Source organism: Cryptomeria japonica, chromosome 10, assembly GCF_030272615.1.
Source record: "Cryptomeria japonica chromosome 10, Sugi_1.0, whole genome shotgun sequence".
In the NCBI taxonomy this organism is placed as follows: domain Eukaryota; kingdom Viridiplantae; phylum Streptophyta; class Pinopsida; order Cupressales; family Cupressaceae; genus Cryptomeria; species Cryptomeria japonica.
Window position 1 is genome coordinate 4,616,523 of NC_081414.1, and position 26,805 is coordinate 4,643,327.

The 26,805-nt window shown below is 35.3% G+C and overlaps 1 protein-coding gene across 6 annotated transcripts in view; it reads left to right on the forward strand.

Moving 5' to 3' along the window:
- Positions 1-26,805, forward strand: part of LOC131069404 (uridine 5'-monophosphate synthase) — a 98,729-nt gene that overhangs the window by 19,843 nt on the left and 52,081 nt on the right. For 3 of the 6 annotated variants that reach the window (XM_058004808.2, XM_058004806.2, XM_058004804.2), the window contains exons 2-5: positions 9,939-10,948; positions 14,690-14,792; positions 14,979-15,097; positions 23,936-24,019. In XM_058004808.2, coding sequence (XP_057860791.2) covers positions 10,178-10,948; positions 14,690-14,792; positions 14,979-15,097; positions 23,936-24,019 — 1,077 coding nt within the window. In that variant the 5' untranslated portion in view covers positions 9,939-10,177. Of the gene's footprint in view, positions 1-9,938; positions 10,949-14,689; positions 14,797-14,978; positions 15,098-23,935; positions 24,020-26,805 lie in introns of those variants that run through there. The other 3 variants (XM_058004805.2, XM_058004809.2, XM_058004807.2) reach the window with 3 other exon arrangements.

Sequence of the window (26,805 nt, forward strand, 5' to 3'; positions counted from 1 at the left end):
ATCAAATTCCTTAACATGGTATCAGAGCTAGGTTGGTAGAGAAATAAATAAAGACAACTCCATTTCAGACTTGCATTCATAATCGAAGGAAAACAATCATTGTGAACAATGTTAGAGTGGAGGATAGACTTGAAGGAGCATCCAACTTTGTCTCATGGAGAATTCAAATAACAACAATTCTTCAAGAACTCGAATTAGATGAATACATAGAAGAAGACACTATGATGCCTGAAGACGAGCCAGAGAAAACAACCTGGAAAAGACATAACAACAAGGCTAAGAAAATTATAATTGACGCTGTTAAAGATCACATTCTTCCAACCATCTCAAAACTTACTACAGCTTATGATATGTTCAAGACCATTTCAAACTCATATGAAATAAATAATGCAAGCAGATTGCTCACCTTAAAGCAACAATTAATGCATATCTCCATGAACAAAGGAGAATCAATTACATCCTATTTCATGAGGATTTCAGAGTTAAAAGACCAATTATCAACTATTGGAAATAATGTAGATGACTTGGAGCTATCTCTAATAGCACTTAAAGGATTACCATTTAGTTGGGAATCCTTTATTCAAGGCATTAGTGCTCGTCCGACACTACCAAAATTCGATCAACTCAAGAATGATTGCACTCAAGAAGAATCTCGGCTGATCACAAGAGGATTGGGTCCAAACAAAGAGGGAAAAATTCAAGTACTACATGCTAACACAAGCAACAAAGGGAATAAAAGGAAGTTCAAACGGAAAAGAGGAAATAACCACAAAAACAGAGACTTCTCCAAGATTCAATGCTACAAGTGTGATAAATTTGAACACACTCACAGATTCTGTCCAGAAAGGAAGAAAGCTCAAGCAACGATAGCTGAAGGAAAGGAAATAGAGAATCCTCTATTTTTCTTAGCTTTATCAAGTGAATTAAACTCAAACAAACATATGTGGATAATCGACAGTGGGGCCTCTTGTCACATAACCAGATTTAGAGATCAATTCGAAACGTTTGAAGGCCACTCAACTGAAGAAGTTACAATAGGAGACAATTCTACCTATCCAGTGAAAGGAATTGGGACCTGCTCGATTCAATTAAGAACAAGGGTTACACTACAGTTGAAAGATGTTATCTTTGTACCAGGTATCAAAAGGAACTTAGTCTCTATTTCAGGACTAGCTGATCAAGGATATCGTGTCACTTTCCGTGAAGATAAAGTTCTACTCTGGCCTAAAAATTCTAATATAAAGAATGCTATTCCTATAGGATCTAGAGATGGTAGTTTATACAAACTATGTGATATTCAAAAACAAGCACTAAACCATGAAGTATCAAACTTTAATGAAATTTGGCATAGAAGGTTAGGACATCTTCAATTTAGTGCCCTACCTTCCATAGGAAAAATTACCACAGGATTACCAAACCTAAAAACTAATCATGTTGGAACTTGTAAGGGATGTGCTCTAGGGAAGAACTCAAAGAGGTCCTTTCCCTCAAGTGAACACAAATCAAAGGTTGTACTAGAACTTGTCCACACTGATTTGTGTGGTCCAATGTCATTACCATCTCTAGGGGGTTTCTTGTATCATGTGATATTTGTTGATGACTACTCTAGGAAAACTTGGATCTATTTCATAAAACTCAAGGAATCAAATGAAGTATAATCAAAATTTAAAGAATTTAAAGCCTTACTAGAAAATCAAACTAGAAAGAAAATAAAGACTCTAAGATCAGATAATGGGGGTGAATACATCTCTGAGAATTTTAAAGAATTCTGCATTTCTGTTAGGATTAAGAGGGAGTGTATTGTACCTTATAATCCTCAACAGAATGGAGTCGCAGAAAGGAAAAATAGAACCATCATCGAAGCTGCTAAAGCCATGATGCATGATCAAAATCTACATATCTCATTTTGGGCTGAAGCCTCAAATACAGCTGTGTATATTCAAAACAGATGCTCTCATTCAATCCTAGAGAATATAACATCTGAAGAAGCCTTTACATGAAATAAACCAGATTTAAGCCATCTAAGAATCTTTGGTTGCCATGTGTATATTCACGTTCCTAAAGAAAAAAGAACCAATCTAGAACCCTCCTGGAATAAAGGTATATTTGTTGGCTACAGTGAAACCACTAAAGGATATAGAGTCTATATTCCAAGACGAAGATCTATTGAAATTAGTAGAGATGTCAAATTTGAAGAAGATGCTGCTTATAAACTCTCCCCAAGTACAAAAGATGATCAAATCACAGAATCAGATGAAAATCTTACAGTTGAGAATCAGAGGGAGAATAGCATAGAAAATCAGGAACTTCAATCACCTAATTTTGAGATTGCTGAAAATCCTAACAACAAGAAAAGACCACTATGGGCAAGAAAGATGATTGAAAAAAATAATGTGGAACCTGAGGAAATCTTCAAAGAGAATAAGAAAACAAGAAGTCAATCATGCTATGTTGCACTCATGACCGAACTTACAAAATCTGAACCATCAAATGTTGAAGAAGCCTTAACAGGTCAAGCTTGGAAAGAAGCAATGATTGAGGAATACCAATCTATATAAAAGAATGATGTGTGGGATATTGCATCTAGACCAAAAGACAAATTAGTTGTCTCATCAAAGTGGTTATTCAAAATCAAATATGCACCAGATGGTAGTATTGAAAAACACAAAGCCAGATTCGTTGCCAGAGGTTTCTCTCAAAAGGCTAGAATGGATTACAAAGAGACATTTGCTCCAGTTGCTCGATATACTTCTGTGAGAACAATCATTGCGATTGCAACTTCCAAAAGGTGGAAAATACACCAAATGGACGTAAAGACCGCATTTTTGAATGGTATCATTGAAGAAGAAGTATACATAGAACAACCTGAAGGCTTTGCTATATAGGATAGAAACCTCTATGTGTGTAGACTTAAAAAAGCTCTCTACCGCCTTAAGCAAGCTCCCAGGGCATGGTATGGAAGGATAGACAGTTATCTCTCCAAACTAGGATATTCCAAAAATGAAGCAGACTCTAACATATACTTCAAAATTCTGGATGGTAACATGTTAATACTTGTTCTGTATGTTGATGACTTGTTGATAACAGGAGAAGATCATCTCATTGCAAGATGCAAACAAGATCTTGTGGCTGAATTCGATATGAAAGATCTAGGTCTATTGCACTATTTTCTGGGCCTAGAAGTATGGCAAAAGGAGAACTATATTTTCCTCAATCAAGGAAAATACACCACTGATAGCCTAACCAGATTTGGTATGATAGATTGTAAACCTCTCTCCATTCCAATGGAAACAAATCTTCATAAGCTCAAAAGTGAAGCAGCAGACTCAGATTCTACAAATCCTACATACTATAGACAAATCGTTGGATCTTTTATGTACCTAGTAAACACTCGCCTTGATATTTGTTATGCTACTAATGTGTTAAGCCATTTCATGTGCGAACCTAAGAAGATTCACTTAATGGCGGCTAAGCATATTCTGAGATACTTGCGTGGCACTATTGGACTTGGCCTGAAGCATAGAAATGTCGAGATACAATTCCCAGGGTATTCTGATTTCAACTGGGCAGGCAGTTCCATTGATCGTAAAAGTACAACAGGGTGTTGTTTTAGTCTTGGATCAGCCATGATATCCTGGTTCAGTAGAAAACAGTCAGTAGTTGCTTAGAGTTCCACTGAAGCCAAATATATGGCTGCCTCCATGGGAGCTTGTGAGGCAGTATGGTTAAGGAAATTAGTAGTTGGACTATTTGGGAAACCATTAGATCCCACTACGATTCACTGTGATAATCAAAGCTTCATCAAACTTTCTGTAAATCCAGTCTTTCATGATCGATCCAGGCATATAGAGATTCCATACCATTACATAAGAGATACGGTAGACAAAGATGTCATCAAATTGACCTACATCAGCACTGAAGAGCAAAGTGCCAACATATTCACCAAACCTCCTTCAAAATTGAAAGTGGAATACCTTAGAGGTAAACTTGGTATGACTAAATTATAATGGAAAATTTCTAATATTAATATTGTTCATATATGATTTATATATTCATGAATATCTTGGATGCAATATTGCATGTATGTGTTGTGTCATGAAAGGTGACGATCTTTCATGTGAGTGTAAGATCGCTATTGTAAGGTGACGGCTTTAACAATAGCCTGATCTGTTATCAAGATTGACTACATTAAGTTGATGTCCTGGAATGTGCCGAAAATCTTGATACTAAATTCCCTATGATGAGTTACCAAGTTGTTATCATTAAAATGTTGTTCCGAAATATGTCGGAAATTATAATAACAACTATATCATGATTGACTACATTAATTTGCTGTCTCGGAATGTGCCGGACATCATGATACTAAAATTGGTTCACCTATGATAATAATATCAAGGTAGTAATCTGATAAGACTTCAAACAATTGTTGTCCCAATATCTCTCTGAGATATGAAGTATTTCATTAGTAAATATTCTGAATGAATGATCATGTCAAATAAATCTGTGTATCTAGAAGGTTGCTCCTTAAATCTCAATTATGAAATTTAATCCTCTTTTGGTAAGAGGGAGTGTTAAGTGCATAGCTTCCCTCGGATCGAATAAAATCAATATATATATATATATAGAGAGAGAGAGAGAGAGAGAGAGAGAGAGAGAGAGAGAGAGAGAGAGAGAGATGCATATCTCTACACACACACACACACATACATTGATATATATAGAGATATGCATATTTATTAAAACATAAATATTAAATGACATGGTCGATTTAATAATCCCGATAACTATCGGGCTGCATTAGTTAATATAAATCGATGCAATGGGTGGGAGACGGAGGGTCATGACTCTACATGGCATAAAGCCACGCAGAAGTCATGCCCCTATGTGGGCATGGCTCTACGTCTCCTAGACATATCCAAAGAATGTCGACAGTTTCGGTAAGTTAATCAATCACCGTGGCAATCAAACAATCTAGAAACTGTCGACATTAAATAAATATTAAAAGTTACAGATTTATACTTAGATATAAATCAAGGAGAACAATATTCATTGCAGTAATTTCTGTTAAAGTCCATCCCTGTTAAAATATAGTAAGTCTGTTATCTTCTCTATCTCTGATCAAATTCCTTAACACATTTTGAGGGCCCACTTCCTTGATGGCTTGGCAAAGAATGTTAGCAATAAATGGACCATCCTTACCTCTCCTTCACAATCCACTGGTTTCAAAACATTGCCTTGATCAATGGGCGATTTCTTGCATATTTTCGTCCATCATACGATGGACCACCCTATTTTGACCCATGAAGCCTTTATGGGCTTCCAGGAGTTCTCTACATATTTCACCTTTTTGTCGAATAAAGAAGATTCTTTTTTGTTTCCTGGACACATGGAGTGATCCCTATTATTGTTATATTGTTTATTTCTCACATATGGATTTTCAAGCTTTGGAAAGCTAATACATGTCTTTTTCATTTACGTTTTACTATATAGTTTTTATAGTTTCACAGATTTTAGATGCACTACGAACAGCACTATATCAGATTGACTGTTTATCTATTCGTATTAACAATAACAACTAAATGGAATTGGTGGGAATGGGCCAAGAAGCTTGTCAGAAACTTTTCCGACACAACAAAAGTCATCACAGTGATAATTGAACCACAAGGAGCTGGAACATATGTATGCTTTAGATAAAAAAATCAACAACAATTGACCAAAGAGGAGCTGGAACATATATTTGCTTTAGATAAAAAAATCAACAACAGAGTTCGACATTGTAAACAAGAACCAAAATCAAGAGTAAGTACATAGTCTACAATCCCAAAGCATCCAATCTTAGCCCGAAAAGCTTTTTATAAGGGTTGTAAGTATATATTTTAAGCCATTATATTCAACACCTGTCAAATCAACTAAATATGTGACTTGAAAAAGTTCCATTACAATGAATTTCAATCAAGAACACAGTATAATCAAACCTATATAGGGGAAACCAGAGGTTATAGATGGCTCTAAGGTTATACTAAAATCAATGAGATTTTTTTTGTAAAAATACATAAATACGGGGAACGAGAAGTGGAGAGAACTTAAATTTATCAAAACATATGTAAATGGAAATATGATGTGAAGCTTGTGACTGTACAACAATCAATTGCAACTAAGTATGACAAGAAAAGAAAAGAAATCTCAAACGTTTTACATTCCAAATTGCGTCCTCAATTTTTGTTACCTACTGACCTTTTTCTTCTCGGTCTCACATATTATTACATAGGTTCAAGTCACACAATTCAGAATATTTGGCTATGAATTTTGGGGTGCATTGGCATTGATTATATACATTTTTTTCCACCCATGCGGTCCAGACTAAGACTGTTTAACCAATAATTAAAAATTTGATTAATGGATTCTAAAAAAATATTGGCTCACAAGGTGTTGTTTCACAGTGAATTCGTCTCTTTCTGAAGATACTTAACGATTCCAAAAGATGTACAAAGTGATAGGCAAGTTCAAGATTCCAAGGAGTATACATAATCAATTAAAAAGCTCTGAAAATGTGTGGGCTCCCTATACAGTTGTCACGGCATAATATTCTGCCTCTTGTCTTTGTCATGTTTTGTTAGGCATTGAAGTTCTGTTGAGTTAATCATCAAGCAAAGAGAATTAACTAAGTAATTGCAGAGAATTATTAAGGAATATTGCCTGTTGGAGAAAATTATTAAGTCGCTGGGTCTACTTAACATGATTCCACACGATTTCTTTACCGCGGAGCTTTATGATAGATGGTCCCATAGATGATTCTTTCACCAACTCCACATATTCATAGTCAAAAACTGAAAGCAGGCAATTATCAGTATGCATTACACACATAAATTGTACCGAACATATAAATTGATATATGGATAGGCACGCATGTAAATAGAAAATAAAGCCAAAGTCTTTGGAAATTGATACTAAAATCAGATTAAATTATGTTTTATATTTCGTAGATTATTGATGTAAGACAAAATCCTCTACTCTGCAATGTTCTATTCAAAACTCACAAACAAACATTACAGAATGTAATAAAAATGGAAACGCTCCCATTCATTCACAATTGCATTTAAATCTACAAATACATCTACAAATGGAGCCTTCAATGGCTCTCATATCCTCTTTTTGCCAGGCGTTCCTCTTTTATTTTTTGAAATCTTTTGATGTCTTTTCAAAGACTTTTCATAAATCTTATCTTTGTTGCCACGTCACATCTCTTATTATCTGCTGCTGTTATCTTTGATCTATAACCTCTTGCACTATTCCTTCAGTGCTGGCTCTTCCTTCTATCCACATCCCGTCTGGCGTTCTATTTCCCTCCTCTATTTTTTGTGTTGTCCTCCTTTGCAAGAGAGTTAGAATGGTTTTCTATTCTTCTCTGGATGTATTTACCACGTATTTGTTATGTTTTAGCATTTAGATAACAATTAATGGATGGAAATTCTTGCAGATCAACGGTTTCTTTGATGGACTTTTGTTCAAAATTCCTCTGAGATAGTTATTAAAAGTTAGTGGGCTGTTTCAATAAATCCATTTTGTGCATAGATGCAATTAGTGCAATTCGTGAGGCACCATTTCTAAACAGTTCGCATGACCTGTCTATGCTTCCACGTTTTGCATACATGTTTACCAGGGCAGTCGCAACTCACAAACATTTCAGAGTAAAAAACTAGGAGCGGCTTATGTAAAGACCACCCTGACACAAAGATTAAAAGGCTGCTATGAAACCTATTAAAAGAATCAGAGAACATTTTCCATACAATTTAGCACTTGCTTGTAATATTTCACTTGTAGTATAGGAAACGTTTCAAAAAGATGTCCAGACAATGTGAGTAATTCGATGACACTCAATCCTTCACTGCAAGGACCAAACATTACGACTGTTCCTATTGGGGCTTGGCTTAGGCTGCCTTGTGGGCAAGGCAACTGTAGGTCTTTCTTTACTACCTTGGAGGATCAGATTAGGTGTGTGCCTGGTAAATGCCATGTAGGTACCATTTCCCTGCAACTCAAGAAAAAAGGTGTGAATTTTTCTCTATTATGCAATAAAACAAACATAAAAATCCCTTGGAATAAAAATCATACGGATAATCCTGTAAGCTGTAAATGTAGTCCAATTATTTCAATAAAAGGATGACACTGATATCTATGGTGTTGCAAATATGTGCAATGTTTCTACTGATATGATTAAATATGCCAACACTATCAGATCTGAGAATGAATACATGCCTAAGGAAAGACCGTGTATGTGCCATGTGCATCTGTGCCTGCAAACACAGGGAACTTGAGCAATCTGTCGAGCATCCATCAAATTGAGAGAATTTGTTAGCATTGACGATATTGCAGTTCTGTTCTAATAGAACTATAGATGCTATCAGACAATTCAATCAACAGGGATTTGTGCTCGATAACCCTGGAGTAGGACACACTTCAATGTCAGTTGGAAGTTCAGATTCAACTAATGGATTGAAAGGTTTTTGTGAAAGTAGCCCTATAAGTTATCATGATATTTGTGTTTTTGTTTAGATCCACATTCAAATCTATCTAGAGGAAACATACCTTGGTTTTTACTAGTCTCAAATTTATTATTACTCAGAGGTTTTATTTCAATTATTGCATGTATAAACTGCTATTGACTAGCTACAATGCAGAAAAACATGTCCTCTAAAATTGCAATAGATAACATATTCTCTAGCTAGTTATTATTAGTTTAGTTGGGATGCTCAATAGAGAAATATGGAAACTATAAATTCGCTTTTATGATTTGAACGGTTAATGTACTCTCTAGTGTGTAATTTTCAATCTGTGGTAGATGACCACTGACTTCTATCATGATTGATATTCTCTAGCTAGTTATTATTGATTTAGTTGGGATGCTCAATAAGAGAAATATGGAAGTTATAAATTTGCTTTTATCATTTGAACGATTAATGTACTCTGTAGTGTAATTTTCAATCTGTGGTAGATGACCACTGACTTTTATCATGATTGCTATTATTCTTATTATTAGCCTTATGACTACATTTTGGCATGTTCTGTTTAACTACATTTGAGATCAATATTTCTTAAAATTTCCTAAGTGATTACGATTTGTCTCCTGATGTCTTGTTAACGTGCTCCTTAGGCACAACACCAGTATCTATCCATCACTTTCTCTACAAGTACTTTGTGCAGTTGATATATGTTTCCACATTCTGTACACGTCTAAAATAGTAGTTACAAATACACCATACAAAATTCTTCATTCTTCATGCTATGATTACTGTCAATATCCTGTTCCGGAGTCCCTAGCATTCATAAACAAAAATTACACAATGGAGATTACCAAGTAATCACATTTTTTGGAGGCATTTTTCCAAACTGATATTAATAGGCACATCTCTGAAAAATTGTAGTTTATTTTTGCTGAAAAAAAATCACATTGTGTACATTTATTTGTATTTATTATTTAACTATTTTGCATCATCTATGTTCAAAATTCTAATCACCCCCCACCTATTGCTGCCCAGTTAGCAATCTATCCACCATCACTGTTTCCTTTTCTTCTTTAGATTAATTCCCTATTATGCCATTGTCTTTTATGTTTCTAATCTGAAATGTTTTCCTTCACTTAAGGTATCATCTTTTTATGATTTTATCTTTAGTCACCATCTCTCTGCAAATTATCTGTCCCTGAAGTCTGAAAATACTGCTGCTCAAACTACTCTAGTCTACTGTCTCATCTTATTATGCTGACTTCTTTTATGTGACAAAGTGTCTTCTTTATGTCTGTTTTGTCCATTTTGTCCATTGCTGCGAATTATCTTTGTTACTACTATCTTTTGTTGATCCCTTGATTGCAATCTTGTATGTATTGGCATCTTAACATGAACACCTTGTATATTTGCTACTAATCTCTTTGTTTTCCACAGGCTGCTATCTTAAAACAAAACAAAATCCAAAACCACCTTTGCAGCACTGGGAAGGAACTACGCTGCCCTGCAGCCCTTGTGTTGATCTAGTGCTGCGGCACCATTCCAGAAAAGAAGTCTGTAAAGAATTATAAAGGTGAATGGCCCTCTAAATGGCCGGCAATATAAGTGGCTTTTGTAGACTGTAATCACAAGCGATAAAGGAGCAGTGATACCAAGAAAAACCATCATCTATTTCCATGGAAGAATTGATCCTAGAGCTTTACAAAGTAGAAGCTGTAAAATTTGGAGAGTTCAAGCTCAAGAGCGGGATTACATCCCCCATATACATTGATCTTAGACTCATTGTATCATATCCACATCTTCTCAAGCTGGTTGCAGACACCATATGGCAAAAGATATCTTCCCTTAAGTTTGAGCTTCTCTGTGGGGTACCCTACACTGCCCTACCCATTGCAACATGCATGTCCCTCAACCACTCCATTCCCATGGTGATGAGAAGGAAAGAGGTGAAGGACTATGGCACCAAGAAGTCCATTGAAGGGATGTTTACTCCAGGTCAGAGCTGCCTGGTTGTGGAGGACCTGGTCACGAGCGGGGCATCTGTTCTGGAGACTGTGGAGCCCCTAAAAACCGTGGGTTTGGATGTCACTGATGCTGTGGTGGTCATTGATAGAGAACAGGGAGGGAGGGATAATCTGGCTCAAAATGGGATCACGTTACATTCTGCCCTTAAGCTTACTGAGATGGTGAGTGTGCTGGTTAAGAATGGGAAGCTCTCTTTGGAGGTTGCTGAATCAGTAAGCAAGTTTTTAGGGGAAAATCAGACCATGGTGCCATCGTCCGTGCCTAATGTTGTAAGGAAAAGGATTTCTTATGGCGAGAGGGCTCTTTTGGCTCAAAACCCAACTGGAAAGAGACTTTTTGAGCTCATGGAGAGAAAGAAGACTAATCTGTCCTTGGCAGCTGATGTGTCTACAGCCCAAGAGCTTCTCAGCATTGCAGAATCTGTAAGTCTGATTTTTCGTTCCTTAAAAGTTACATTCAGTTTTGTTTTAATCGTTTATATTCTTTTTGGCTGGATAGAAAGTTTTTATTTGTTTTTTGGAGGTAGTACTCAAATCCACGACCTCCAATGCTAGTGCTGGATTCTCTACCATTGAACTGTAGAATTCATTTTTTTTTTCAGCTAGTATTAAAATTTAGGTCCTCCAATTAGAGTGCTAGGTACTCTACCATTGAACTGTAGGGCCATTTATTTCTAGGGACGCACTATCTAAACCTTTCGCCTACCATGTTCGATCGTAGGCTATCAAACAATGTCTCTTTTTATTTTTGTCTCCCAATATTTATTATCAAAACTCTCTTGTAATAAACCTTTACAACTTTAAGTACTCTTTATTTTGCTGTGTATTTGAACTACCCATTTTTCCTGTGGAAATTTTCTGTTTGGGTTAGATTTAATTGTCAAAAAGTTTCATAACATTTGAACATGCTTTAATTTTCACTTAAAACCTTGTTGAAAGTCATCTTACATTCCCAATATACAAGCCTTAAACATACATAATTTGATTTCTCTCTTCCTTTCTTTTCTGGTGGGCATCAATCCTGGGGGATTGGTGGGGCAAGAGCCAGAGGTAGAGTTGCAGGTGGACGAACGCATTAAACAGGAGCTGGTGGAGGGTGACGAAGGTGGGTTGACTTGAATTGAGGCATATGCTTAGCAACCTATGGATTGAGAGAGAACTACAGCACATTGTATGAATGATCTGAGAAAGCCTGCTAGGCATGTAGTTACTTGTATTACTGAAGCTAACTCCTCTGGAAGGATCATCAAACAATGACGTTTGGATCATCCTGATAGAAATATTGTCATTGATATCAAAGATGCAAAAAGACTATCATCAATGTCAAAGGTAATGGTTAAGGAATTGGATAGCTGTGATTTATATGAAGAAGACATTCAGAAGGCATCTCCATGATCAGATTAGCGATCAGTATTGAAGATGAACTCCATATACAAGATGTAGGTATACAGTGATCAGAGCATATTGACTGAGAATATAAAGTAAATAAGAACAAAATGAATTGACAGTATACACCAGGTTATATATATGACTGTGTATATGTTCTTTGAAGACAATTAATCCCTATACTAGATTGTTGAAAGACTGTAAATGAAGATATCTTATCAGGTTTGGAAGAAGATACTTGCAAGTGTGTGTGGCTGTATATAGATGCTCTTTGAAGACAAACGTCATGCATACATGCACCCAGTTATAAGTGCCAATCATGTTTGAAGGCATATTAATATATAATGTATTTCCTATATTAAGAGGTCGATGTGTGATATGGAGAACAGCGAGAATGGCACAAGTATGGGCCTAAAATGTGACTATACAGTACCAGAATATACGTATGGAGGAGCAGGGACTTGAATATAGAGATAGCAGCGATTATGTTCATTAAGGGGTCAAAGGAAAGCAGCGATCGAGCAACTTCATTGTATATACAAGCAGCAATTGATTTGTTAGTTGATGAGGATATGATACGATTCAGTAATCAGCACTGTGAGAAAATACAAAGACAGTGATCAACAGTTAACGGGCAATCTGGTTTGAACAAAAGACATACATTTACCCTTAAGGGGTCGGTGAAAGGATACATGGCAATAGTTGGAAAACAATGATTTTAAACATAACAAATCATATAACAGCGATACCCATATATGACTTATGCAGCAATTTACTAGTTTGTATCAATCAAGCCAACTCAACAAGGTAACAGTGATTTTAGTTTGTATTGATAACTATCATTATAATACAACAAAGACAAGGTTCGGGAAAATTGTGAACATAGTAGTAATCAAGACTAGTACAAATCTTCTAGTCATTCGGGGCATTTGGAATGCATGGTAATCCATTGATCTGGCGGAAGATATGACTTACTGAAGGGTCGACTTCATAAATCTGAAGGGTCAGGTTTATCAGACAAATATGTGACTGAAGACAGCCAACTAAGATTGTTAATATTAAAGGTTCAAATCATTAAGAGCAACGACTTCCTTATCAACAGCAGCGATTAGAATTGTTTACATTGGCACAGTTTTCTAAATTTATTTTTGACAGCCGCAAAGACACTAAGAAATATAATGAGCAGCGACAACATATTGAAGTCAGCGACTTATTCATAATATGCAGTGATTTATTGAAGATAGTAGAGGTGCGATTCATTGGTGCGATCTATATTAATGAAGCAAGAATATACGGTTATATCAGTTTGTGCGATCATGAACAAAAGGCAATATAGATCTCAATGCTAAAATCCACGAGTCTATTATGACAGCAGCGACAAAATAGTTTGCAAGTCGAAGCACTTCTTAGCAGCATCAAAAGGGGCAAATTCATGTGATTTGGCAAACACATTGATTAAAGTCGTGGCATTTGATTTTATAATAATTGAAATAATACGTGGCTAAAAGAATGGATAAAACACTTAATCTATTCAAGATAACAAACAAAGAATATCTTGTTAACATCCAAAAGGTGCGATTAGGAGCAAGTTAAACATAATTTAATTTAAAAAGGACGTGTCTCATCTAAGAGGTATCTATTCTAAAGGACAGATCTTTAAGTAATATAAGATATATGAAGGAAGTTGATTTGATATAGAGGATTTAATTTTCGGGTGAAAGAATGCTGTGAATATAAATGAGAATAAAGTGAAGATTGCTGCGTACAGGTGTGTTATTCAGAAAATATAATCAGACACAAGTGTCGCTGGGTATTGTGAAATGTAAAAAATAAAAGAAGATCCATATGTGGAGAGTGTATGCTGCAGTAAGTGTGGAAGTGTATGCTGAATAAATAATTCTGGAAATAATTTTCAGACAGAGAGTATTTGTAATGGAATAATATGTGTGTATATTATGTGGTACGTGTGAATGTTGAGATAAAGAAATGCTAATATAATAATCTGAAAAGGAAAGTAGTGTTGAGTGTATGGAAATAAAAATAAAAGAATATATTTTATGAGTGTGAGTGTGCGTGTGAAGATCAATCATACACACAAGAAAATATACGAATATGTATATGCAGATATAAAAGAGATTTATGAAGACTCCATATACAGATTTGTGAATATTCTATGAGTATATTTGTGAAGACTTTATGAAGCAGAGTTTAGCAGACTTATGAAGCATTTAGATTTATAAGAGTTTATAATCAGTTTTTGTGACAGATTCATGATCAGCATTGTAACAGTTTGAAAAAGGAAATTTGAGAAGAATATAATCCATCATCAGTTGGTACAGCAACATTGTAAAGGTGGAAAATCAGATATATGTGAAGTGGGTTGGTGCTCACAGATTCTGAAGTGGGAGTTGGTGCTTCCAGTGGGTTGGTGCTCACGAAATCAGATTTGGGAGTTGGTGCTTCCAGTGGGTTGGTGCTCACAAACAGAGTTAGGGGTTGGTGCTTTTGGTAGGTTGGTGCCTACGAAATGTTGTAAAAGAAGAAATATATAAAAGCATTGATTTACCGTGGTTTACTCCCTTAAGGGTTTCCATGTATATATCTTGTGTTCTACTTGTGTTAGATCACTTATGAATATTGGTATGCAATGAATATGTTTATGAGATAACTTATATACTTGTGAATGAAGTTGAAAAAGTTCAAATTGGTAAAATTAGTTGTTATACTGATTCATCCCCCCCTCTTAGTATAACCGTGTGCTCTTCACATCCAATGCAGGGGATCAAAATACACGAGTGTAGTTGCATACATCAGCACCAAACTATTGCATGTTGTATTTCGCGAGTCTTTAATGATTGTCTTATTCCAGGTCTGGAGCAATGTAGGTATTTTTCAGCCTTGGTTTGGGAACCTTCAATTTATTTATAGAACTATTATAGAAATCTAACGTGCTGCTATCCCCTAAAGCATTTATCTCCTGATATCTATTTTTAACTTAAAATACATAGCATATATTCCAAGTTGTTCAAGCAAATTTGAATTACATTGCCTTTAATTTTTAAATCAGCCCTGCAGATACAAATGATCTTGTTTTTGAACATGGTAGTAGGAAGCATGGGTTTGGTGAACCTAACAATTCCAACGTATGAAAAAGATAAAGCAATCTCATGTGCCACAAAAAAGCTGGTACGAAGGCTCATAAAATTCAGAGAATTATACCTTTCAGAAAGCACGTGAGAGCTATGACCTACTTAGTTGTCTTGCTTCTTGATTGTGATTCTTCTAAAGGCATATTGTAGTTATTACTTTATTCATAACAGTCATTTCCCTGTGCATTGTCTTTCCCTTGAGCTCAATGCGTTGTTTAATCTCTCTACTGTTTTTGATAACATCTGGTAGCAGTTTGAACTAAAAAGTGAAGTGCATGGCAGTACAAGAAGAAGAGCTGAGCTGAAGTCAAAGATGAAATCTATAATATATAAACATGATAGCTAACTCAATCATGTCATCCTTGTCCTTGAGACTATGGTCATTTTGTAGCTGTCACCTAAACTGACACCATAGATTTAGAATAAATAATTATTAAGTGTTAACTTGTCTCATTGATGATAGATTCTTAAGATCCTTTGTCTCAATGAACCATCTGCTAACAAGCAAAACAATACGATACTCTTGAATGTAAATTTTAAGTGGGTTTATACATCCTTTGAATCTGTTGCCCAAAAAATTAATAAATGTACTAGAGGCAAACCAATTACACTCAATTCAAACACAAAGCCTCCGGAGTTTTGCTCTAGCAGGAAGTCTAAAGAGTATAGGAATCAAATCCAAATATGTAGAGCTGGATTCCACACTTTGGATAACAATTTGAGACAAACAATTAAGTCCTCTTAGTTAAGAAATCTAAGTATAATCCTTGCAGGAAAGGCGGATGTATCAATTTCATAGAATAAACCAACTATTCATGATGAAGTAAACAAAATCAGGGTGTACACCATTAATCACAAATATGATGTTGCTAAGTAACTTCTGGATTTGACTGTGAATTTTTAATATTACCAACGTTTTGGATCAAACTCCATGATCCATCATCAGGGTGAATGCAAGAGAAGAGAGGATTTGACTGCGAAAGTTCTCTTCTCTTGCATTCACCCTGATGATGGATCATGGAGTTTGATCCGAAACGTTGGTAATATTAAAAATTCACAGAGTCAAATCCAGAAGTTACTCTTCTCTTGCCTTCACCCTGATGATGGATCATGGAGTTTGATCCGAAATGTTGGTAATATTAAAAATTCACACAGTCAAATCCAGAAGTACTTAGCAACATTGATATGGGCAGTGGAAATCTCATGCTTCTAACAGAAATATGATGTTTCCACAGTCCATAATAGTTTGTTACAATTTTTCTAGATTAAATTATGTTGAGATATTTTTAAATTGACCATTGTCCAACCATTAATTCTAAGATGCTCTTCGTACATCAACAAAGAGTCCAAACTTTAAATAGGCAATAACATTTCTAAAAACACACAAACTACTCAAATGAAACATGAACTGGCTAACATAACAACAAAGAAAATTCCAGAAAAGAGAACTAGCAGACTTTCAAGGTGAGAGTAGAATTATTTCAAAAATTAAATTAATAAAAAGGAAAACTAAATCAGTGTCAAAATCATTCGAAGAATTTCCAGACTGCTGAAAAATCTCAAGAAAGATACATTGCTTCCGTCCACAGAAAGCTCCGTAATCATTAATCTGCATTCACTGATTACAATTACAAAACCCATGTAGCCTATATGTATCCTAGACATTTACAACATGGATAACAAGTTCACTCTGTGGAAAAATAAAATGATTTCAGATAAACAATATCATGGAAAATCTTCCTCGTTTAATGATAACAGTGAATTGGGATATCTAATTAATTCAAACCTTTCTTTATGATAATCAGAATATTATGAATTCATAGTTGGAGACAAATCTCAAGTAAAAATCAGAAATGTGCATATTCATAACTACATTATAAATATAAAAAACAAATCTGACCTAATCTAACAATACGTTAACTTAAAAATAAAATCTTATGACATTTCAATGGGACTACTTTACTTTCTAAGTAGAATCCTGCAAACAGATCCTCACATCTAGATCAGATGGAAAGAACAAAAGGCAAGTGATGAGAAACACAAAGGATGAGTGACATACGGATAACATTTGTGACAGGATGGATAGAGTTGCATAGATATTTTGCATATTAGTAGGAAATTTAAAACTTAAATGGTAAAACAATACTAGAAATTTAAAAAAAACTATCCTTAATTGACTCAAAAATGTTAGCTTCTCTAAAAAAGGGCAAAAATTTAATAGATCTATCTATAGCTTTCATCCTTGGAGATCATAAATCAAAAACTTCAAACCTGGGAAACTGTCTGAACGTTGCATTAATCACACAATAGTTGAAACTTCAAATTATGAAAGCATAAAACAAATTTTCAGATAATCGCACCTTCAAATCAGTTTTTCATTCTTTAAAAAAACTTACAAGGAAACCTCTACAAACTTTTTGTCATAGTGGCATGGAAGCTATCATTGTATACATTCCATCTATTTTGTGCTTATCTTTATAATATTTAGCAAAAATCTAATCTCCAAAAAACTCCTTATTTGTTACAAGAAATGAGTTGGAAGAATATTCTAAATCATTAATGTATATCTACATTTTATTAGACTAAATCAGATAAAATAAAAGGCTTCCTTATTTACTAAAAGTGAGATGCAAAATAGAATAACTTGAATCTCTTGAACCACTCTCAACATGCTCACATTGAACTTGTGTGGGATTTCCTAGCGAAGCTATAAACTTAACACTCCCTCTTAGCGAGGAAGGAGTTCTGCACCAATCCAAGTTTGTCTTTGAAAGCTTTAAATTTCCCTTTTGCTAAGGGCTTGGTTAGAATATCAACAATCTGCTAATTTGTGGAAATATATTAGTGCTTAATTGCTCTCTTCTGAATTGTGACTTGAATGAAGTGATACCTAATCTCTATGTGCTTGGACCTATTATGAAACATTGGATTCTCATAGTTGATGCAATTTTGATTATCATAGTAAATTATTGTGGGATCCAACTCTTGATCAAACAATCTTGCAAGTAACTTGCAAAACTAGATGACCTCACAACTGGCAGTGCTGGTTGCCATATAGTCTGCCTCTGCTGAATTAAGTGCCATAGAAGTCTGCTTTTTGTTGAATCTGGATATCATTAGTGAATTTTAGCTGAAGCAACACCTTGAGGTGCTCTTCCTATCTACGGCACTACCTGCCCAATTGCCTGAATTTGCTTGTGATCTGCCTTGGATAATTGCTTGCACCTGCTCATGAATTGTTTTAACGTTCACCACTCTGCTGTGATAGAAGTCTGCTCTGATCAGGGTATAAATCTTTCTTCTTTGTCACAATTCGCACCTCCTTAGGGTTTTGGATCTGACCTTTAATGAAAAATTATCTTCAACCTGATGTAGTTTGTACTTGATCTACTCTGCCCTGTGACCTATCTGCTGTCAATATATTCACTTCTGCAAGTTTGGAATTCGCATTTGATGTGAAAATGATTTCTAATGATCTTAAATATATATGTGCTCCATGGGGGCAAATTGCTTTCTTCTCAAACGGGTCGGCCATGATAGGTTGCATTGTTTTTCTTTCCAAAATTTTGAATTTATATCCCTTTAAAACCCCCCTCTCAAGGTTGTCCATCGTTGCATTAGTTTTCATTTTCCTTATTCCAATCATTTTAGCTCCATTCTAGGTCGGCTAGCTTTATTTTGCACATTTGACATTCAAAATTTCAAATTTCTTTCTTTTATTCAAGCTGGCTGTCTTTGTCTGAATTGAAGTTGAATGGTATATATATAAGGTGAAGCTCTCACCTTGGAATTCACATCTTAAGCCTTAATTTCCAATCAGAAATTCAACTTAGGTCTGCACTTTTAGGTGGGATTCTGCCCTAGTTCATATGTTTCACTTTAGGTCTGGTCCTTTACTACCTCTTTGCTCATTCCACACATTTTACTTTAGGTCTCCACACATTTTGTTTGATATTTTACCCAGCTGACCTCCTTTCCCCTTAACTTGCCCCTAGCGGGATTAGCATGTGCACAAGGATTAGTTAACTGCATTTGCAAGGTGGAGAAGGAATGATGAACACACTTCCTATGTTGTGAAGAAATTTCCAAGTTTGGGGCGCAGATTAGAGGTAGACAAGAAATTTTGTAAGCGCAATTTTATACCCTTTTAAGGAATTGGGCACATTCCCACATAAGCAAAGAAATTGTGAGTGTATTTCCACATTGAGGAAGGAAATTGTGGGTGCTCTTTCACCATAGACAAGTTTCTTGTTTTGGAATGGAAATCTTGAGTGGAATTTCACATGAGAGATGAAATTTAGAGTGCGAATTCACCTTGGAATGGAAATGTAGGGCACACCACAAGGATTGCCAAGGAATTTTGTAATATTTCCAGGTCTTAAAAGGAAAATTCTTTAGCTCATTTCTGGTTTAGAGAGGAGATTTACTTGCATTCCACGACTTGGAAGTGGAATAACTTAGGATTTTGCATTTAAACTTTGAGTTTCCACACTTCGATCATGGATTTTGAATCTCGATTGTTGGAATTCCTTATCTCAAACAAGGATTGGCTTGAAATGGCATTTTGTCCAAGGGATTTTTACAAAATTTTCCTCATTTTCTCCTCTTGTCAAGATCAGGATATCCAACCTTGACAAGGAATTTTCTTTGTCTTGGTATTGCATTTCTTGAATTCTCTCACCATTTTTCCATACTTAGCATTTTCTACTTTTTACTTTTCGTTGCAACTTTCCTTGATGACATTGACAACTTTCACTTGACAACATTTTGACAACTTTTCTTGCACTTTGACAACATTTAGCAACTGTGTCAACATTGTGAATTTCCACCTTCAATTCTCTGTCTTGATGCTTATTTGTGGATTCCAGGTTTGAAATTTAAATTCTTAACTTGATCACACCCTTGGTCTTGAATTTGAATAACTTCCATTTTCATTCCTTGGAACAATTGTACGTTTCTAATCTCAAAACAAGGAATCTTGTAATATTTCCAAGTCTTAAAAGGAAATTTCTTTAGCTCATTTCCGCCTTAGAAAGGAAATTTACTTGCATTCCACGACTTGGAAGTGGAATAACCTAGGATTTTGCATTTAAACTTTGAGTTTCCACACCTCAATCATGGATTTTGAATCTCGATTATTGGAATTCCTTATCGACCATTGTAACTCTTAGAATCCACTGTGATGAGCTATGTGAGTAGTCCTAACCTCAAAAGCATCCTAGACATTGCCTCATTCCCAGTTAGGCATCCATAGCCTCGACGAGGTTATCGCTGTAATTCTCATGAATATCGCTCCATTGCCAGTTGGGTGTCCGTAGCCCCAATGGAGTTACTTGCATGTTCCCAAAGCCAAATTTTTTGATATTTCTTTTTTAATTCATTTTTTTCTCTTTTGTTTTGATACTGCTTTCTTTTCTCACTTTTCACACTTTGTCTCATAAGCAGTGAAACTCATAATGGTTTTGAGATACAATGGTGCTGAAGTAGGGTTTAAGATTTTTCACTGGCGATGACTTCTAAGAAACCACAATGACTTAGAGCAATTTAATGAAATGTTTAAAAATTATAATAATCGAAAGATTTCAGTATCAAGACACAATAGATGATTCCCTTCCGCGTCGAGGACAAATCCTAACCAAATGATAAAGCTAGAGAAGAATAATCTTGGATTCTAAATCACTTCATAAATAACTATCCAAGAAATGAACCAAACATAAGATCAGAATCATGTCAGTGTATGCAAAAACAACAAAATATCTTTCTCACAAACAAAGTTCCCACAAAAGAAACTAAAACTGAGCAACAACTAACTAAACTAACCAAACTAACCAAACTAATGAAAACAAACTAAAACTACTCGAGCCAATTGACTCAAGGCAGACCAACAACTAGGCTAAACCAAGCAAACTAAACTAAAAAAGATGGAAAGGAAATCTATTCTAAAATTGGAAAACAAAACTAGGATGAACAAGACCTAACACGATTTCTCAAAATGTCCAGCAGTATCAAGGCATAGATCATGGTTTAAAGTTTTGCAAATTTATCTTTGAATTCAGAGAAATGACTTCTCACAATCTAACGTTCATACTCAACAAAATGATCATGCAATATCAACAGTTGTGGAAATTCATTAGGACCATGGTTAATCCATACACAAGTTGTTTCTCCTAAACTTCCATAATCAAACTAATAACCTTCAAAACTAGTAGTAAGGAAAGAGACAACCTGGCATGCTTCTTCCTCAAATGTGTCATATGATAAGAGATCCTCGGTAGCTTCAAGAGGCCACAATTGGTGATGTATCATTCCTCTTGCATTTGAAACTCATTCTTCTTGAGACCTCTTGGGCAATGGACTTAGTGCCACTTCGAATTGTTCTTCATATTTTGCTTTTGTGGTGACAACTTGCTGATCATTTTGTATAAACCATGCATCTTTGTGCAGCTCCGTAAGCATATCCTCAAAAACTAGAGGCCACAATTGTTTATGTATCATTCCTCTCGCATTTGAAATTCATTCTTATTGAGACCTCTTGGGCAATGGACTTAGCACCACTTCGAATTGTTCTTCATATTTTGCTTTTCTGGTGACAACTTGCTCATCATTTTGCATAAACCATGCATCTTTGTGCAGCTCTGTAAGCATATCCTCAAAAACTAGGGCCTCTTTGATAGGTCGATTGTCAAATATCTTCTTGAGTTGTTCTTCGAATACAATCTCCATTTGTAGCGCCCCTTTGAATTGCTCCACTCTGTAATTCTATTGTGACAATTTGCTTATAATTTTGTACTTTGATTTGTTCTCCTTCAAGGATGCTTGAAATTTCTCCACTTGGAACAACTTGCAATTCTTCATTTGGATCTTCTCTTTGTGGTATGAATGAATGTTCACCAAAGATTTCTTCCTCTTCTTGCAATTGATCTGAGTCATTTCCTTCTTCCTTGATCAATTAGGGTTTTATGAAATGCAAGCAGTTGTTTTTGGTATTTTTTGTGCATTAAGCTGACACATGGTAGTCCAGTGAGAATTACGTTCTTAGGTGTAGACCAAATCAATTTTACAAGCACTAATGTGTTGAACCCTTCTTATTATATTTTTCTTTGGGGATTAATAATTTAGTATTACACAAAAAATATACAAGGTTTATAAATGAATGGAAAGCACAAAACATTTGTGTGTATATATATATCTATCTGTCAGCTCTCTGTTCCCTTGCTGACCCTGCAAAATTTAGATTTTTTTTACTGTCCCCAAAACTCTGTACCTCATCATGGGAACTATAAACAACACTGGTTCTAGGTTGCCATCTACACCGCCTCCACTATCCATACGAATCTCTCCTCCAATATGTAAGTGTATACTTGGTAGCAGGGATTACGATGCTTTAAATTTTATTGATTTTAAAATCCCCACTATGACCGACTTTGTATGGCATTGCTTAGGTAGTGAATTACCTGTTCCCTTGTGGTCCTATATTGATTTTGATATCTTGTTATTTTCCATGGAATTGTTAGGAATTGAACCAAGGACAAACCATTAGTATTCTGGGGTGCTTTATCACTGAGCTAATGACCTCTCTGCAACTTGTTTTCTTTGAACAAGCTTTTGGAATATGCACGCTGAGGCCCTGAGGGAATTACCCACCACACAAATTTTCTTTTGGCTTAGATGTTAGGTCTGAGGCTGTTCTTCATGCCAAACTTTTTGTGGCCTTGTCCCTTTCATTCACATATTTTTTGGGTGGTAAAATTTCATGATTCTTTCTGTTTGTGACATTGTATAATAAAATCTGTATGCTAAAATCGGCAATTTGGGTAGCTGAAGTGTTTGTGAAACCCAATACTTTGTAATAAGTTTGGCTTGCAGGTTGTTTTTACATTACTAGCATGTGATTTCTCTCGTTGAGTGTTGGGTGATTAGTCACTTCCTTAGATGCCATGTCTGAGGGATATCTACTTGGAATAATAGCTCGGTGCTATCTGTTTTATTTGCATGCCTTTTTGTGAACAAACAATGACCGGAGTCCAACTTTGGTGGTGGTATGAAATGTGCTACACGCACCATTTTCAATGAAACAACTTTGAGTTTCTTCTTTTGGTTTTTGCGTTAGACATTGTTCCTGATATGTGCATTGTGCTTCTGAGACGCAATGGCCTTTAAATTGTTATGACTTGTAGGTTATTTTTGCTTTACTAGCTTGTGAATCCCTGTATAATGCACTTTTTGATTTATTTCTGAAGAACAATTATTTATGCTCCCTAGCCGTTCATATTTTAAGAATTTATGACTGTTACTATCTAGCAAGAACTATGGCAATACATACTCCAAGATCTGGTCATATATACATCTGTACAGTGTATACATAAATTCAGCCAGTTAGTTCCTTTTTTATGTTTGGATTCACATATATGAAACTGTACATGGTTGTATTCTGGGACATCTACTGCAGTTTTGAGTGCTAGATTGTTATTATTCCTTGAATTTATAGCATGTGTTTTTTTCAATATTTCTAACCGCGTGTATTGATTGTTGGGTTCTGACAATCCTTTCTGATTGATTTTTCTTGTGGAACTAATGATGATTATTCTGCATCATTTTGGCTATTTTCTCAGTATTCTCATTTTAATTTTCTAGTTTTTAGATATTTGTATTACTGACTTTCTTCCATCAAAATTATCTCTTGGAAAATATGTTATTAGTTTATGTTCCCAGGTTGTCTATATGCTTTGATTTTTTGTTGCATTTTATGTTTTTTGGGTAAACCTTGATGCTTGCTTCATTTGACTTAGTAGGTTTTTGTAGTGATATTTTTGGTTTAATATTTAACTGCTTTTCCATTTTATTAATGATATTTCTGGATATTTTAATTTTGCAGGTTGGCCCTGAGATTTGTGTATTGAAAACACACGTTGACATATTATCGGACTTTACTCCTGATTTTGGTGCACAACTTAGAGTGGTATTTATTTCTGCCCCACCTGCTGTTTACAAGGTTAAGTCTCTGGTATTTCAAGTTTAATTATTGGAGAAATGAGGCAACAAATGGACATTGTAATTGGGCCTGAAAGGCATCTTTCGAGAGAGTATACTATCACAACCAGCCTTCCTATCTACTAATATTAAAATACATCAAACTAAGTAAAACAAGATTACATTTCACAGGAGTAAGAATTGACAAGAATTAAAAATAAAAACATAAACATGAAGATGATCCATATTGATGTGGACAAAGGCCTGTCAATCAACAGAGGCTCTCATACATTTAGTGTTCTCATCTTTCACATTTTCTTAACTATATAAAAATTGGACTCTTTGCATTCTGCTCACTTCTGAAGCTGTAGTGGGGTAGACAGTACTGCAGGAAGTGAATTGATAAAAAGAACTCCATTTGATTATTGCAGACACCTCATTGGTGGTCACCTTTCCAGTTGTGTATCCTAATTAGAACTTGAAGCATCTTTGAGATATCTTCTTATCTAAATGTAGCATAACCAAACTCTTGTTTGCTTCTTGGCAAGATTGTTAAGAAAAGACAATGAATGTTTTGAAGCCTTCTACATCCAACCTGATGGTTGAACTATCAAATAGGGTTGTTAGTCATCTTTTCTTTTTCCATCATTTTTCTTACCTATAAGATACATTCATATACTAAAGCATACGTTTTCTTGTTTTGTCATTTCAATTCTTTCCTCAATCTCTCCTTTTTAATTGGTTTTGAGTGATTTGAAGTGGATGTTGAAAGTCTTCATGATTCAGTTGATTGCCTGTACTGCTTAGTTCATGTCAAAGAAGAGCTCAAGACATGTTTCTAACCTAATTAAGATAAAATTGGGCAAGATGTAGAACAAGGAAATAGGTGACTGGGGCTCAAAGATGATTAAGACATTTTGCGTTCATAACAATTGAAGAAATCACGCAAACGAGATATCATCGGAAAGCTGGTTCTGTCGCCGATCTAGTGGTGTTGGTTTGGTTTGCTGATTCTGCTCCAATTTTCTGTACTAGGCTTGTGAAGCTAGATCTTCAGTTTTGTGCTTGCGGGTCCATATCTTGCATATCCGAACTTCGTTTTTCACAAATGAGTAGGCATTGGAAAATTGGTTCTGTGCTCTATTAAGATCTGCCAACCATTTTTCCAGAATTTAGTTATTTCTTGATTTTGTCATTTCTCAGTGTAAAAAGTTGCAAAAGGGTTAGTTTTTCTTGCTGTTGAGGGGTAGAATCATCTTTCAGATTTACATAATTTCCTAGCCCTTGCCTACTCTGAAAAAATCAATTCCAATGGCGGAACCTTCTATTGAGAAACTTACACCCCGTAAGTATTATAGTTGGAAGACCAAGATGACCAGATTGCTTCAATCTAGGGATTTATGGTCTTGTTTAGATGAGACCCAACCAAATTTGACCCATTAATTTGAGATCCTTTAACGTAGGGACAAGATGGATGAGTCTTTGAAAAACCCACAGAGTTTTTTATCTATGTTAAATTCCATGTATATCTTGTGTTCTACTTGTATTACTTGGTAGTTAGATTTCACGTGAATGTTTATATGAAATGAATATGCTTTGGGATTGAGTTATGTGCTTTTGTTATTAAGTTGTAAAAGTAGAAGTTTGATGTTATATCGATTCACCCCCCCTCTCAGTATAACCGTGTTCTCAACACTCGCTTATGAGGAAATACATCATATCTTCTTTTCTCTCCTATGGGGGGGATATTGATTGTACTTATGTGTCCAATTTAGTACTTGGTGGGACATTTGGAGTCCTTATGGTTAGTCACTTCTACTCTTTTTCATTTCTTTTCTTCTCTTTTGGAGAGGAGTTTTCTCCTATTGGGGTTTTCTCCTTTTCTCTGTTTGTGAGAGTTGCTTTAGTTTGTACATGGATACCTAATCAAGCCTTTGTTGCCAAGACCCATTCATGCTTGCATTTTGCATTCATCTTAGCCTTTTTAACTACTCTCTAAGTTCATCCTAAGGGTCAGTGTTGGAGTAATTAGGACATTATCTAATTATTTAATTAATTAGGTCCTTTAATTACTTTATTCACTTAAGTTAAACTTAGGTGCTTTTTGCTTTTATTTAATTAGGCTAATAATAACCTAAGTTGTCTGATTCATAATGATTGTGACACTTGGCACTAGCTAATTTAATCTAGCCTTAGGGTTTTCATTCATCCTTTCGTAAAGATTCATTCATTTGTTGAAACATATCTTTGTGTGCAATCAATACAGAATTCTCAGGTAGTATTGAGCAAATTATCTTTGCTTGATAGTTCTTTGTGACAGGTGGTGTGCTTGTAGCTGATTCTTGGGATTGTGAGGTTGAATCATCAACTTCTACACATTAAATAACATTAGAAGCTTAAACATTAACTACAAACATTCAAAATTTCTTGGTTGCCTCTGCGCCTTTCACCTACCAAAAAAGGGATCAGGTGGAACAAATTTTAGAATGTTCTTGGGTGCAGTGTAAACAAAACATGAAATTGTTTAAAAACCATAGATACAGTTGTAATTAGTTGGGCCTTTCTTGCGATTGACCTCCATAAAATATTCCAAGGCATTAATCTTTTTCTTAAATTGCCAGTCTTTTCTTAATATATCTTGATGCTGAGATGGGTGCCCACGTATTGGAAAGGTTCATCACATTTCCTAGTTTGAATCCAAAAAAATGATAACATCCGAAGAATTGAAAGCAAAGACCTTGGGCTTCTCTAGCTCTTCCGAGTTATAGTCTACAA